Source organism: Acipenser ruthenus, chromosome 20 (genome assembly GCF_902713425.1).
Source record: "Acipenser ruthenus chromosome 20, fAciRut3.2 maternal haplotype, whole genome shotgun sequence".
Classification (NCBI taxonomy): Eukaryota; Metazoa; Chordata; class Actinopteri; order Acipenseriformes; family Acipenseridae; genus Acipenser; species Acipenser ruthenus.
Genome location: NC_081208.1, coordinates 29,265,784 through 29,282,324, shown reverse-complemented (window position 1 = coordinate 29,282,324; position 16,541 = coordinate 29,265,784). Strand labels below are relative to the sequence as shown.

Genomic DNA, 16,541 nt, shown 5'->3' with positions numbered 1-16,541 from the left:
CCTTTACACTGTTTGCACTGGGAATCCCACTGATCCAAGTATCCTGGAATGAGCGCTCACTGCAATAGTCACACCCTTACTCAATGTCTGTATACAAGTATATACAATGTACATTACCTCTTCCACTCCTCCTCTCCCTCCCAGAACTCATATACAACAAAGGTGATTCCATCAGGCAGCCTCACCGCAGTAACACTGGGGGGGAAGGGGGTAGAAAAACGAAGATTAAAAACAGATTCAGATCCACGTTAACAATAGGCTCTGTAGAATGAACAGTACAGTATATTGTCAAGGAGACCTAACTGCTTCTGAGGGCTTCGCACAGCAAAGGTTTAAAAGCAAGTCTCTTTCTTTTTCTAAACACAGTAGAGCTGCGTGAAAGAGTAGAAGTTTGATCAAGATCTTTTAAAAAGACAGCACTAGATGGCAGGATATTCTAAAAAACAAACAAACAAACCAAAAACTGCAGGCATGTATAAGGAGGTGTGCTTGGAAACTAAATGGATTTCAACAAGGCCAATGTTCCCACAGTTGTGCCCTCTATGACTTTGGCAGTGGGTGGTGCATTAGTGTAACAGGCAACCTACTCAGTAGACAGTACCGTCCATTACTCATCTCCCACTGCCAGTTTCATCAGGTATCGGCCGAGGGCCAGCACTCTGGGTGAACTACAGGGGGTGGTGGGATGCAGCTAAGGGCTAAGATCAGTTTTGGAAATCTTGATTTGCTTTGAAGAATCCAGAGAGCCAACACTCCAGGTGCACCGAGGCTCTTGAACTTACTGAAAGCAATCCCTCTGTGCCGAGACGTTCTTCATGTACTGCTTCAGCGCCTCGCAGAACTCTCCCAGGTGCTTCTGGGATACGCTCATCTCCTGACGGACCAGGTACAAGGACTGGGAAAAAACCAAGAGAGACACGGTCACGGCTAGCATGTGCCTTTTCTCATGCACTGTCCTCAAGTATAAAACACGTGTGCTGCAGCGGTCTGGTGTGAACCAGCAGTGCTCACGCGAGACCTGCATTCAATCGAAATTACAGCAGTGTTATCTGCTGCTGAATTGGTAGCTTTGCATTTAATTTCATTTGCAATCTGGCCAGAAAGTGATGGCCACTAATTCACTAATCTGCACCTGATACAGTACCCAGCATTGTGTTTCAATCAGTTCCTTTCATGTTCTTTAATCAGCACAAGAAAAGCACCGCAGTCTAATTACAGAAGGATCCTGACATTAACCCTCCCAAGCTACTTTTGTTTTCTATAACTGCAGTGATTGATGGGTCTCTCTTTAGGTCTTAATGCTTCTCGTTTAGTAGGCAAGCTTGTTCTGAAAATGTTCATTGCCATTTCTTAAACTGCTCCTAAGCTGAGCACTGCAATTCTCCCTAATCATTTCACATTTTACTACACTTTATTTTTTCTTTGGCCATGCTTCCCTATGCAGGGTTCATAGTAACTCCTCTAGCAGTTCCCTTAAAACGACACTTAGCTAGAAATCTGATCACATCCCAGGCAATGCTTCAGCATTCTGGCTCACACCAACACACAGACACAAATGATGATGAGGAGGAATTTACTAAAACTATGAAGAAACACACACACACACAGACGCACACATGTTAATTTGACTCCCATATAGTGTAGAATTACTATTCGAAACTACAGTGGAACACTGACAGCCTCACCAACAAATACTGCATCCAAAGGAAATACTGTTGCATTGCTTTCTTTAAAAAACATTTTTTTTTAAATATAAATTTCAACACTATGGTTGGTTTTGTCAGGTTTTTCTACTTTTTTTTTGGGGGGGGGGGGGGTTATTTTAACAGAAGATGCAACACACAGTCACACACACACACACACACACACACACACACACAAACACTCACACACACACATCCCAGCTCTCGATCTGGAATGATCTGTTATCAGAGACACAGTCAGTCAATCAATGCACTAAAAGTTCTCTCCCAGCGCCACAATAAATCTCTATCAGATTGCCTGACAAAAACAACCCTGACATTGAAACGGCAATGAAGAATGCACATTTTTTTTGTACTGTAGAACGCTTTTATATATATATATATATACACACTGCTGTGCAAAAGTCTTAGACATTTTGCATTTTTCTACTCTGATGCATTATGAGCATCAACAATTCAGTCAAAGCCTCCACTAGTGTTTTCTACTATTATAACAACCTTGACTTGCATAAAGAAGAAAAAACATTGAGTGAAATAGCTTGCATCACTTGATTTTCAAGGTGTGGTATCCAAAGCATAATCAACAAGTACAGAGAAACATCATCTGTAATTGATAAACCCAGGACTGGAAGACCCAAAAAACTGTCAAGCAAGGATGAGCAATACTTGAAGATAATATCCTTAAGACAAGAGTTGAATTGACAACAGAACTAGCAGAAGGCACAGGTGTCGTTGTCCATCAAATCAACAGTACGAAGGTCACTCTTGAAATCAGGACTTAAAGGATGTGTTGCAGTAAGAATACCTCTGTTAAGAAAGGGGAACAAGACTAAAAGGCTAAAATATGCACAAGAACACAGAAATGGGACAATGGAACAATGGTCAAAGGTGATTTGGACTGTTGATGGATGGATAACTACTGTTATAATAGTAGAAAACATTTGACTAAATTGTTGATGCTCATAATGCATCAGAGTAAAAAAAATGCAACATGTCTAAGACTATTGCACAGCAGTGTGTATACATACTGAGCATCAAAATAAACTTATCACTATTATAACACATATATTTTCGAAAAAAATAAGGTACATAAATGATGGACATTGACTAAATGTTTTTGGTTTCTTTTTAATCACTCGATCATTCATCCTGGACCATGACACGCTTGAGTGACTATGACTGAAGCATATGCACTTAATCACCTGATTAGTGAGACAGTTGATTGGACACTGGATATGGAGTGATTTCAGCTGTTGAATTGCAAACTTGAATAAAAGCAATAAAGAAAATCACTGAAAAACACCAATATGCCACGTCTGTCAAGACAGCAGCGCCTTCGTGCAATTGGCATGTTGGAGGCTGGACGAGGGCAGCGTACTGTGACTCGCGGTCTTGGGTGCTCACAGCCAGTAATTTTAAACCTGCTGAGACAGTATAACCAGACACACTCTGTCAATGACATGAACTGGGAGACGTGTGGCTTCTAGGGCTCGGAGACCACTGAACAGGCAGATGCTTATCCAGGCACTACAAGAGGAATGGGCCAGGATTCCACAAGACAGCATCCGAAACCTGGTGCAAAGCATGCGTCTCAGATGTACTGCTTGTATTGCTTCCAACGGTGCCACACACGCGACTAGCCTGTGGCAGTATCCCCCGTCCCCCAATCACTTTAGACAGTAAAGTGTCAATTGTTAATCAGCACAATAAAAAGTCACTGCACCGGCTCTAAAACAGTTTGTCAATTTTTTGATCATATTTAGTGAATTTTATCCAAATATAAGTGATAAGTTTCTTTTGGTGCTCACATATAAGTGATAAGTTTCTTTTGGTGCTCAGTATATACATATCTGATACTACTGGTAATGTTGTTTGGCTGTGTTCAGTTCTCCTCCACTTTGTTCTTGATGGGAATTAGCCCTGCATCTTTAACAAGTGATCCGCAGTACATTAGAATTACTGCAAGAGGAACATTGCAAACGCGACAGGGCTGTTCCGCTGTTAACTAGCCTTCACTAATTCAATTATTATGATCAATGTAAATTAACTACACGCCACTGGTATGATTAAAACAAATCACCAGCATACCAAAAAAATAAAAGACTCTCAATGGGGTGGCATCTAATGCACAGCAATCACCCAGAACATTAAAAACAAACAAGAATCTTGCATGATGCTGATAGCCTAAATGATGTGTGTATCTGTGCATGTGAATACTATTGTACAATGATGATTGAGAACATATTGCTGCAATTTTAGTTGCAATGACCTTTCAATAACCCTTTGTACGCATATGTGGGGGGGAAGACGTTACCGGTGCAATAAAGGAGGATTTCATTAAACAAACACTGTATGAGTCGTCTAGAAGCGGTACTGCTCCCACTGATTAGTTACGCTTCATTCCCACATGCCACCCCCTCATCCTCTCTGATGGCAAAGCACTGAGCTCATTTCTAGAACAAGAGCATGAGAGACAGAGAGAGCGCGAGAGAGAGAGCGCGAGAGAGAGAGCGCGAGAGAGCACGAGAGAGAGAGAGAGCGAGAGAGAGCGCGCGCGCGAGAGAGAGAGACGTCTTTTTCATTTTAATCCACCCCCCCTTTTTTTTTGATTGCTGACATTTGCATTAAAAAAAAAAAAAATCAGAGCTGAAAATATTTCAACCCATCAGTCAGAGACAGTTAAATAGAGCTCTCCCAATAAACAGTGTCATTCATACAGCACCCCCCGGGCGACAGGTACATTAATTAAAAACCTCAGGTTGTCATCTTTGTTTTACTGCATAATCGAGCAAGAAGGTGCACCCAGGAGGGTGTGTTCACACACCAGGAAAGCGCGCAGGCTTGTGCAGCACGTGGGACTGTTTTAGTGAAATCTATTTGAAAACCACCGACACCACAATGCTTTAATATGGTCAAGCAATTTTACTAACACAAATGACGATGCTTTTATAAAGCAACACAAATGTATAGACATCTTAGCCTCCCATGACTATTTGCACTCATCGTCAAGCATGGGGCTGCTTACACTCGGCTTTATATATGAAACCAAAGGCGTTGCTGCATTTACACAGAAAACAGCGTACGTCATTTTCCCTTCTCTCACTCTGTGTAGTTGTAGTCATCCTTTTTACATTATAAAACTAGCAAGAACAAACTCAAAACAATGAATTCAAAAGTTCCTAACTGCAACCAAGTTGTTATTTTATAGTTTTGTAATAATAATAATAATAATAATAATAATAATAATAATAATAATAATAATAATAATAATAACTGGCCTGTTCTCTTGTTTTTAATTGTTTTTTTAAATTGCATTGCTTCCTTTGTTCCAGTTCTAAACGACTCATTAGCGAGCAGCTGGTATGTGAACCGCCTGCACTCGCTGCTGTGTGCCAGGATCTCTCCAGGACAGTGAGGGAGTGTGTGTGGATTCATCTTGTTGATTTTCCAATCTGTTTTTATATGCAGTGGTTGGCAGGTGGGAGCCATGAAAACAAATTGAAACCATTAGTAACCTTTGTAAGCAGCAAAACACTTTCTCCTGCTCTGCATAGCGATTTCCACCTCCGACATTACAAATAAACAAAGACCTATTGTAAAACTCTCAGGCGTCTTCCCCTGCATAAATGCAACCGTTTTCAATATCTCACCAGATGTGCACAGTCCTTTCTGAAACGGACATGATTGCCCAGGTCTGTAAACAGAGAAGCAGCTGTTCCGATATTTAATAGCCCTTTGCTTTGGGAATGAAGGTGTGTTTTAAAAGCAGTGTTGGATTTCTCCACAAAGAAGTGCATGTCCAGCCCAGGACCAAAAACACTGTGTACAAACTGGCAGCTTTGGTGAGCATTAAACATCACGTTTTGGCTACACTATTAGCATCCTTCAACATAAAATACAAACGACTTAGCCATTCCATATACAACTGGGCTAGATGTATTCAACATTTAACAAATGCAGCGAATAACCCACTTTATTGATGCCAGAGCTCCTACATAGATCTAAGGGGAGGAAGGGGTTCTTGCTAGTTCAAAGAGATCCCATTTCCACACTGGAATTACAGATCACTGTATAAATCTTTGAGCCCCAGTGCTTTTCAAATGAAATCAGATTCCCTTTCAACAGACGCACTCAGGGAGTGTTGTGTTCAAACACATTTTCATTTTAGTCACATTTACGCCTGGGGTGTGTAATAAAACCATAAGGAATTCGGTACAATTTCCTCACAGATGCGAAAAAAAAAAAAAAAAAAAAAAGTGCTCAGTAATCAGCAGCTAAGCAATGTGTTGTTCTCAGAGTGCCTCCCACACACGTATATAACTGACAGTTTGCAATGTACTGAGGTTTAAACAGATACAGTAATTATAGTGGACTGGCACCACATTTGTATTTCGGATGCTATTGCAATGGGAGTCACAAACTGCACGTCTTGGTAGAAAACGCAAACAAACAAACATACCACAGCATGATCCCACAGAGAAAGGCTGCCCCTGTCTCTCGCTCCCTGCAGTCTTCTGAGCACGAGGTAACAAGGCCTGTGGTGGTCTCACTGAGAACGTGGGAGGTAACGTGGACCCCTAGTGGGGCGGGGGGGGGCAGCCTTTTATAGGAATAGTCATGCACAACAGTTGCCATGGTGATTGGGAGATGCTGTCTTAATTCTCCCCCAGATACATCTGTCTGTGTTTCTATGGCAGCTGACAGGCAGCCTGCACCACTATCCAGCCTGCTCTAGTCTGACCAGGACTGTCTTGGTTTTGAATAAGCATCCTGGTGTCCGGACAGTCTTAGGAAATGAGGGCAAATTCCCAACCAGACAGTTTTCTCACTGAAACTGCAGGAGACACACCAACACACAGGGGTGGGGTGTGCTCTGCCAGTTCTGTGTATTAGCAGAGCTTTCAACCTGCTGTCATTCCCTGCCCTGATCGCGAAATCCGTCCCAATTTCAAAATAAACTAAATAAATAAGAGAGCACATCCACATGCCAGTCAGTCGCCGGCTGCCAGGTAAGCTGCTAGTAATTTCATTTGGAGGTGTACATGAGAGAATGTAAAAGCTGACAAGGGCGAAAGCAATACATATATATATAAAGCATTATTCAATTTTTCATTCTTTAAGCCTAACGCCAAGCCTAAATCAATTTCGGATTCTCGAAACTGAGTCTGGAATTGCTTTAATGTATTCCACAGGGTGAAAAAGGTAGACCTGCACTTAACAGTGATGAAATCAAGGTGCTTTTAAAACACTGCTGGGATGGTAGGAGGGGTGCAAAGGCTGAACCCGAGATGTCAGAGGTAGTACCGGTACAGTAAGAATATTAATATACATGCCATCTGTTATTCTTTATAATACGTGCAACAACTTCAGCCACATGGGACATACGGGAGACCTCTTTAAACTTCAAAAGGGAATGCTACTTACTGCGCAGGCTGTGCCGTCAGTGTCAGTCAGCCTCTGGTGCAGGTCAAGCCACACAGTCTGCAACAAGAACATCAGAGAACCACACATGAGTATCCACTGGGCAGAGGGTACAGTACCCCGTGCCTCAGCACTGCAGAACACTGTCACGCTCTAGGAAAGTCTAGGATCCCTAGCAGGGGATGGGGGGCTGCAGTAGATTTAACAGGAGAGTTTGCACCAGTCCTTTCTAAAAAAAAAAGAACAATGGGCAGTGTGGAGTAGTGGTTAGGGCTCTGGACTCTTGACCGGAGGGTTGTGGGTTCAATCCCTGGTGGGGGGACACTACTGTTGTACCCTTGAGCAAGGTACTTTACCTAGATTGCTCCAGTAAAAACACAACTGTATAAATGGGTAATTGTATGTGAAATAATGTATAATGTGATATCTTGTAAGTCGCCCTGGATAAGGGCGTCTGCTAAGAAATAAATAATAACAACCATTTTGAAACTTTACAAAAAGAACTGGAGCAATACTTTTACAAGGGTCTTTTGATAAACACTCCAGAACGCTGACATTGTCCCAATGTTGATGAGCCACCTTGACTGGTGGGTGAGGCCATTTCAATATAGTCGACTGTATATTAACAGGAATGAACCTGGGTTAAAGTCACCTTCAGGTTTTGGGCGCAACCTCATCTTGCTGTTGAAATACATGCACTGGGACAGGCTACCTCTAATGATAACGAATACAAGTTGAAGTGAAGCTACCTTCATAAGAAACCTTTAAAACCACTGGAACTTGTGGAAATCATGATCGATAAGTACACTGCTACTACGTGGGCTGCTGTGATGTAGCAGGAGACACGCGACACACCTCAGTGTTTAAAGGGGTCCTTTCCAACCGACTGTACACAGCTACACTAATGATTCTGTGCGACATGTGTTGCTTTGGGTTTTTTTCATTACTGTAGAGGATGTTTGACTTCATTATACTGTGAAATGATTCTTGCAAGGAAAGCACAGGCTCTCTACTCTCTGTGAGTGCATTATCACAAGCTTTAACTGCAGGAAATCAACAAAAATGTAACGTGGTCGGTGGAAACCTTTAGATGGCTTGTAAAAAAAACAATAGCAGCTGAGCTGCTAAGCACTGCACCCCATTTATCTGACATCCTCGCAGTTGGCAGCTTCAGTTCTGGGGCAGAGAAAGCACAGTAAATTGGAGAACCACTAGTAATAGAGATGTGCCTCCAAGGTACAGGGCTATTCAATAATTCACTGCCCAATTGTAAGAGTCCTGAAGATACGTTATCAAGATGTATGGGCCAAGCGCAGTTAGTCTGTTTCTACATGCTCGACAGACCAGCTGGTCTGAAGCACAGCACAGCATTCTGTTCTGCACAATTCTATCCCCTGACTGCTCCACGCTATGCATTTGCAGGCATCGGAAATGTGCAAGAACTATATTGATTTAATACAGTGCCTTTTATCAGCAGTATAAGAAACAATCACAAAAGAAAAACTATTACAAGATATTTACTGTGACAAGTTGCCTAAGACATTGCAAAGCCAGTTAGTATAACAATGTGCTTGCGTTTACATGTTAGTGTGTGTTTATGTGTCAATGCCAATGAATGCAAGCTTGGCACCACAAACTACTCACTGAACAGATGTCTATGGGGGGGAAGCTGAACTGTGCTCAAGAGATACACACAATGCACAACTATTTTAAAGGTGGTTGCCTTTAAACAGCTTATGGCTTTAAACTAGTCAAAGTTAATTATTATTATATTTCTGATGCCTGTAGCATATATAACACTTGACTAAAGCTGGTTTTGTGGGCTGTTCTTTCCAATTTGTTGGCTGTTTTGTGGGTTGTCAAAGGGCCACCACATTCAGATATACATATATATATATAAAAATATGGTCCAGATATTTGGGTCTCTTTGGGCATTTTTAAATGTACCAATCCATACAGAGAGCCAACCGAATCCACTTGAAAACCATAAATTTATATACTTTAATGAGTGGCTGCTTGTATCACAGAAATATTAGACATCTGGAATTTCTCAGGGAGACAGGCTTAAGACACTGGCACGTTTCTTTCTCTTTACTGTTTTCTGCATGCTGGGCATGGGTATTATTGTTTAATTAGTATTATTATATTTTTTATGTTTTCTTTTCAACTGGTTATGTATACAAATAATCCTATACATTGCAATAATACTTCATTCATAGCCTGTTGTTCTTTTGTTGCAAAAAAGTAGAAAATCAATAAAGTAATTTAATAGTAAAACATTAAAAAAAGAAACTGTCAGAAAGATAATTAGACAATGCAGACCACACTATCCAGCTGTGTCTCTTTAAAATGAAAGCAGCAGTACCGGGAACCAGGACTGTGTTAGCAGCTGATGTCTCTCTTGAACTCATAATAAATATATTTGTCAATGTTTTCCATTGCTTTATATGGGGGAAAATGACATCCTCATATGAGGCTATCATGCATTGGCGTCTTCCATGTCCTCATATGAAGATTTTTTGATTTTTTGATTTTTATCGGCCCCCATATGAGGTCACCATGCATGAAATGGTAAATGCGTATGCAAAACGCAGAAACAGCTGGTGAAGGAAAGAAGAAAGTATTCTGATAGGTAAACAGCACAGACCCACTGCGCAATGACTTCACTCAGTGGGTGTATGCATGATTCAATAGTGGAGTACAGGATGAGGAGGAGAGCTTGTTTGAAATGAAAACCAGAAGACCCTGTAGCTCTCCAGGACCAGGGTTGGAGACCCCTGGACTAAGGCGTCTCAAATCTGCCCTCTACAGGAGGCAAAGGGAAATTCAGTCTCCATGCTCCACTCACACCAACATATGCCCCAGGTACAGCAATGCCTGACTATTAGCTTGCGTGTCCGTTTACAATATGATCTTCTCAATAAGAACCAGGCTGAGCTCCGTCACAACTCCTTTCATATCACAATGCGCAAAACACAGATGCTTTTAGAAATGCAGTTCCCAGCACTATACCGGCATTCCCCGTTTTATATTTCTTTAATTAGCAAAATCTACAGCTATGAACTTGTTTGGTCTACAATAGGGTTATGAAGATGTTGTGTTGGTTAGTTTGTTGTTACATCAGAAGCCTGCTTCGTCTAGTGTGTAATAATACGACAGGGTTGCTATTATTATTGGAAGAAATTGCACTAACAATGACAATATAAAGTAGACACTCCATTTGGTGATCTTCAGCGCATGGGAAGATGGGAGTCGGAGGGCCATCAAATCAGGCTGAAGAAATTGCTGCAGACTCAACCACAATTAGATGTCAAGCCCCAGTAATTAGTCTCTGACAGCCCCAGCCGAGGCAAAACAGTAATAAGCAAGCGGTTTAAATGACTGGCTTACCAGAGGCCATTCTCAACAGAAACAGACATGTAATGGCATTGTCATGCAGTGAATCCTGGGAGAATAATTACCCCCAGTTTGAATAAATTGTTTTGCTCTGTTTGTGGTGTTTACTGAAGGTGTGGAGTGAGGGCCAGTGCTGGTAAGACCAGGATACAAGTGTGTCAGTGACAGTAGAGGTACTTAAAAGAGACAGCAGGCTTGAGAAGGTGCTCTCTCTCTCTCTCTCTCTCTCTCTCTCTCTCTCTCTCTCTCTCAGCGATGGGTTATTTCAGCAACGGATTTGTATTTAATAGGAATGGAAAACAATCCCAACACAGTGTAACCAACTGATTTGTAACACATACTGGTATTTCTATGGTTATTTCAACCACTTAAAGTTGTACAAACTGCACTACACAATCTACAGGACAAAATGAAATGGGACCCGCAAGTAATGCGTCACGTTTTTTAAAATGTTTTTAAAGCCTTGGCTATTCCCTGTTAAGATGAAGAGCTGGTAATGAAGTCAGTTCTGTGTTTTTCAGGTATAAAAAGTGCATAAAAACGCTGCCTCGTCAAGCTGGTTTCCTACCTTGCTCTCCAATCTCCCAATCAGCTCGGACAGTCTGTTTATCTGGGCCTCCAGTCCCTCTTCTCTGATCTCCACTGGACCTGGGTGGAGAAAAAAGAAAGGGTTGTCCTTGAAATGTTGGAAACAGATGAAGCACAACTCACACTGTATTACAGGGTGGATTTGATTTGCTCTGTTCCCCTAGTGTCTTTGCCTTCTATAATACTTAATAGATGGATGACAGAAAACTGATCATTTCTGAACTGCAAATGGGACAAACATACTACAGTCTATTTTGGCTTTTTATACTACATAACCTTTATGTATAACCTGATTGATTCTGTCATATTAAGAATATTAATAATCACATAAAACCAGAAAAAAATGTATTCAAGTTAAAACAACCCCTGCGTTCCTGTGGAGTTCCTGCGCTCTATCCTGGCTGTGTGCTTGCTGGCAGATCCAGACGAGACAAACTAGAGACAGGTGTCAGTGAGGCGGATCAAGACCTTAATGCCATGCCAGGTGACACTGCAGTGCTCCACTGCAGTGTACAAGCGATTCATTAAAGTAACCCAGAGCTAACAAGGCTGCTCTAACACCTGGTGCCTACTGTACCTGGGATCAGTGGGCTGGATCTTTCTCTTTGCCTTGTTAAGTTATGTTGAAAACTGCAACATATTTATTTAACTAAGAAAAAAAAAACTAAAGTTCTAGGTATGTGCAGTGTAAAACAAAATGAGAGTAAGAGAGTACAGTAAATGCCCCGGGAGTGGCCACACTCTCAATAGCATTTGTTGTAACATTGCTTCAGTCGTCTCACCGGGGGACTGAATTGCAATTTGTTATTACAGTTAGGATTAAGATAAAGGTTTGGATAAGGGTTATGTGTAGATGCTCCTGGAACTGTGGCTCTTCATTGTAGCATTTGCCTCTGGGACAAAGTGACAACATCTCCCAGTGCTGCTAAACTTGAAAAATCAAGCTTTATCTCTTCAGACCAGCTTTTACCAAGCTTATCACGGGACGTAGCTAATAACCGCAAGCGTGACACATGTCAGAATGAAACAGAAGGGACGAGAATGCCGTGCTCTGCCCTGTCGATTAGCATGGCTCATCGGACAGGTTTCTCAGCAGCCGCACAATAGGATGAAAGATGTCAAGGACTAGCCGCAGTGATTTGAGATGTACATCTGTCTTCCACTGAGAGAGCCGGAGCTCCTTACAGTGATGAATGGTACTGACAACAGTTCAGGCGTGGTGCTGCTTGGAGCCCATTCCCTGTGATTTATGAGCACTTTACTCCAATGTGCCAGATCTGCCAACAGTAGTGTCCAAAGTAACACAAACGATCGTTCCTCATCCCACAGTTCAACTGTGCATTTTCCCTTAAGCTGTATTTCTTTATTTTGCGTACAAGGATGGCAGACCTGATTATTACCAGAGTTAGTGTCAATTCCTGTTTTTCCATTCCAGTTCCAATTCCATTTTAAACTCAATTCCAAATTCCAATTCCCTTTCCCTTTTAATCAATTCCAACACATCACTGACCAAAACTAGCAGTGGTCTGTTAAAATGAGCTTCTCACAGAGGCAATAAATGACTGAAATTGATTAGTGTTAATCAATTCAATTGGCTTCAAATGAAAGTTGAACAATCACGACAATTATTCTGTCTCTAAAACCTATCAATTCCAATTTCTTCAAAGGATTGGGAATTGATTGGAAAAAGGAATTGAAATGGAATTGGATTTGAAAAACAGGAATCGACCCCAACCCCTGATTATTACTGTTCTAAAAATATGTTACGCAGATAAGACTTTTTTCTCTTTTCTTTTAAATTTAGGAATGCCCAATTATAATTTTTCAAAATTTATTTTTCCCCCAATTTGGAATGTCCAGTTATATCATGCCATATCAAGTGATTTATTTATTTAAATTATTCTTTGAAATATAATACAACCAAAAGACAAGGAGGCAAAATAACCTCTTTTCCCAGCAGCAGACGCAGTCACTGTCACATTTAGCAGGACATATTTTTTAATCAAGTAATCCGCAAAAAAATGCTTACAAAAAATGAAGCTATTTACCAACGGTTGCAATCTATTTTTAGAGACCCTTTACAATAAATCAGCACTATGGTGTGCAGTAGATGTGTTTATAAATAGAGGAGCCGTTTATGAACCAGTGAAGGCAGACACAGAGCCTGATTTAGTTTCTGGAAAGTGTAATTGATTCGGAGAATGTAGGTTACAGGACGGTATTTTTCCTTTTCTCATCTCCTTCTTTTTATCGTTTCTGTTGCAAGTTTACAGCGTCCAATTCTTTTTTTTGTTTGACCCAATTTATAATGTCCAATTACTCTGTGTCACTGTAGCGACTCCTCACAACAGCCAAGGAGAACTGAAGGTCAGTGTGTATCTTCTGATCCCAACGCCAAGCCAATCCCTTCTTTACACCCAGGAGCACGGCAGGGGATGTCAGAGAGCTGCCAGCCCCTGGAGGACAGAGGCCAGCCCTGCAGACTCAAGCTCACTCATTGCCTGGGCAGTAAGGGCTGCCGTAGCGTGGTGCGGATAAACGGTCTATAATGATCTTCCCTCCTCTACCTGTAGGAGTGCCATCAAGAACAACAACGTGGCACACCTTGGCTCCCCTGACTGCAGTACTCACCCTGCACACCACGCGGCCGTGCCTTTACAAGGCGAGCCACGCAGGGATTTACTGGATAATCATCTACATGATTACCCATGAAAAAAAACCAAAACAAAACAAGTCTTGTTTCATGATGTCGCTGTAACCATTAAAATAGACTTTCAAAAAGTCTTTAAATAACTTAAATAAGTTTGAGCTTTGTGAACTGGATCCCTATTTAAATGAAGCCATTTCAGAATGCCAAATTCCAATAACTTGATGTGCACAAATCTATTAAAAACAATGTTCCGCAAACACATCTCTGCATCACTGTCTGTGCAGATTTCTTTTGCAAACAGAACCATGGCAGCTCTCTATCGATTGACCTCCAGCTCTCTTGATCTACTGCACTGTGACGTTGCTGCCAGATGTGTCGATCTGTAATGAAACAGGACAGGAGGAGAAAGCTGCACCATTACCAGTCTGGATGTTCCTCTTCTGCTCAATGGCGGTGACCCTGTTGTTGGGGGGGTACTCATGGACAGGGTTCTCGTACCGGGCCTCCGAGATGTGGTGACCCCCTTTATTCTGGTAGTGTCTGTGTGAGAGAAACCAGCACACTGAGGCCAAGCCAGGCTATATATATTCTACACACCTTTCTCTATAATCTCCATAAGCAGAATCACAAACAGCACACGCACAAACAGACTCACAAAAAATTGCACACACAGACTCACGCGCACACGCAGACTCACAAACACACCCAAACAATACACACAGACTCACATGCAGACTCACAAACAAATTAAACACAGAATCACAAACACACGCAGACTCACAAACACACACGCAAACAAATACACAGAATCACAAGTGCAAACACATATTCACAAATATACACAAGCACACATAGACTCACACGCACACTTGCAAGGCTGTTAACATTTGAGCCATAAAATACTGTGCATGTCACAGCTCACAGTACAGCAGTACCAAAAAAATTTATATTTCAACTTTATATATATGCATGAGTAAGACGTGGGTGTAGATTCGGCACTATATACGCATGTATTACAGTAAAGTTAAAAGTCCTTGTCTGTAGCATTCGCGTTTTGTCAAAATGTAGGGCTGTAATAGTTTCGCTCTGTAGTCTGTCACAAAATGACAGTTCAGATCTAAGCCAACAACTCGCCCACTTCTAGAAAAAGAAACAAAAAAAACATCTTGACACCGATCAACATTCCTGCCAAAGCCTGCCTCACAACCCTCGCCTGCACATAAACACACTGCCCTGCTTTGAACAGGACTAATGACAGCATCCTGCAGTCAGGACAGAGCTGTCTCCAGCGCTGGAAAGTCTTTTCAAAGTCTAGGAGCAAAGTGCTCGTTCTCCTCCTTGTCTGCAGTAAAAAAAAAAAAAACATTAAGAGAAGCCAAGAAAAATCCAGCGCTTCTCTCGCTGCTTTTAAATGAGCCTGTTTCCATGTCTTACTTCAGAGGTACCCGAGCGCTCCTCAAAACCACACTAATTGGGTTTGCTTTGCAGCACTCCTCTGCTCTCTGTCTTGGTTCTGCAGCCCCCTTCTTTCTTTCTCTCTCTCTCCTTCCATTTCTCTACCATTTCTCTCTTTCCACCCCCTCACCCCGCCTCCTCTATCTTCCTCACGTGGATGATGGTGACACTTAATTAACAAATTCATTAAATCTGAATTATCTGGATTTTTCATTTGCATATAAAAACTCCATTGAAATCTGGATTTCTTGTTTAATAAATTACAACAATATAACACGCAATTTTAGGAGAATTTCTGCATGTTATATACTGGTAGCACATTGCATACAAGGTGCACAGTATACTTGCGTTGTACAAAATATACTGTGACATTTTTGATATGCAAGAGGTGCGTGTTGTACAAAGGATAGAACCCAACTCTGCACAGTTATGCACATATATATATGAGAATTACGGTAATAAAATAACAACTTTTCTGCCTATACCCAGTTGTCAAGGGAGCTCTCCTCCAGCGAGCAGTTGTTCATGTTATAAGAAAGCCCTTCAGAACACCGCTTACCCCGTCTGCTGGGAGGTCTGCTCTTCAATGGCATCGACCGCACTCTCCACCGAGTTCAGAAGGGACAGAATCTGATTGGATGATTCCTTCAGCAGGAAGCGGGTCACAAACTGATCCACATTGGTGCCTCGCTCATACACCTGGGAGAGCAAGAGAAGAAACATGTTGCGTGGGTGGGTTTCATGCAGACAATGCAGGTCTTAGTGTATATTTGTACCAGCATTTGATACAGTCCAATTTAAATGTAACAGGAGGACCTCGAGGCACAGCAAACTCCTAGCATCCAGCTCACTGTTAAGCCACTTAAGTCTGAAGATCTCCCACAAAAGGACAAAAGTTCTCCATTATGAATAAAGAATGTCCTTACCAAGTTTCAAATAATAAGAACCATTCAGAATGATTGCAAACATAAGAGGGAAGGGGACAGTGACAAAAAAATAATAAAAATGTATTTTGCTGCTGCTTTCTCTTTAAAATATACATGCACCATCCATGCATCCCGTACAGGGGATAATCAAGGACTAAACTAAAGCGAGTTTGCAAATGCTTCGAGGTAAGATCCTCACCTCTGAAATCTTATTTAGCGATGCCCTGGCCAGCCGGCACTAAAACCCACGGCATCAATTATTTCTGTTGCAGAGAAGCAGATGCACAATTCTTTACCTTCCCATGGAGCAACACATGAAGAAAGCATTCACAGGGGAAGCCAAGCTGTCATTACCAACCTCTTAGGGCAAGCCAAGCACTTGAATGGTTCTTTATTTGAAAT

General features: G+C 41.7%; 1 protein-coding gene across 1 annotated transcript in view; it reads right to left on the bottom strand.

The window, feature by feature from the left end:
* The window catches only part of LOC117425491 (N-terminal EF-hand calcium-binding protein 2-like), a 54,060-nt gene that overhangs the window by 2,476 nt on the left and 35,043 nt on the right, over positions 1 to 16,541 (bottom strand). Inside the window, exons 6-11 of the mRNA XM_034042451.3 lie at positions 15,773 to 15,912; positions 14,180 to 14,298; positions 11,089 to 11,168; positions 7,128 to 7,184; positions 783 to 895; positions 118 to 195 (exon numbers count right to left, since the gene is read on the bottom strand). Of these exons, the coding sequence (XP_033898342.2) occupies positions 118 to 195; positions 783 to 895; positions 7,128 to 7,184; positions 11,089 to 11,168; positions 14,180 to 14,298; positions 15,773 to 15,912 (587 nt within the window). The remainder of the gene's footprint in view (positions 1 to 117; positions 196 to 782; positions 896 to 7,127; positions 7,185 to 11,088; positions 11,169 to 14,179; positions 14,299 to 15,772; positions 15,913 to 16,541) is intronic.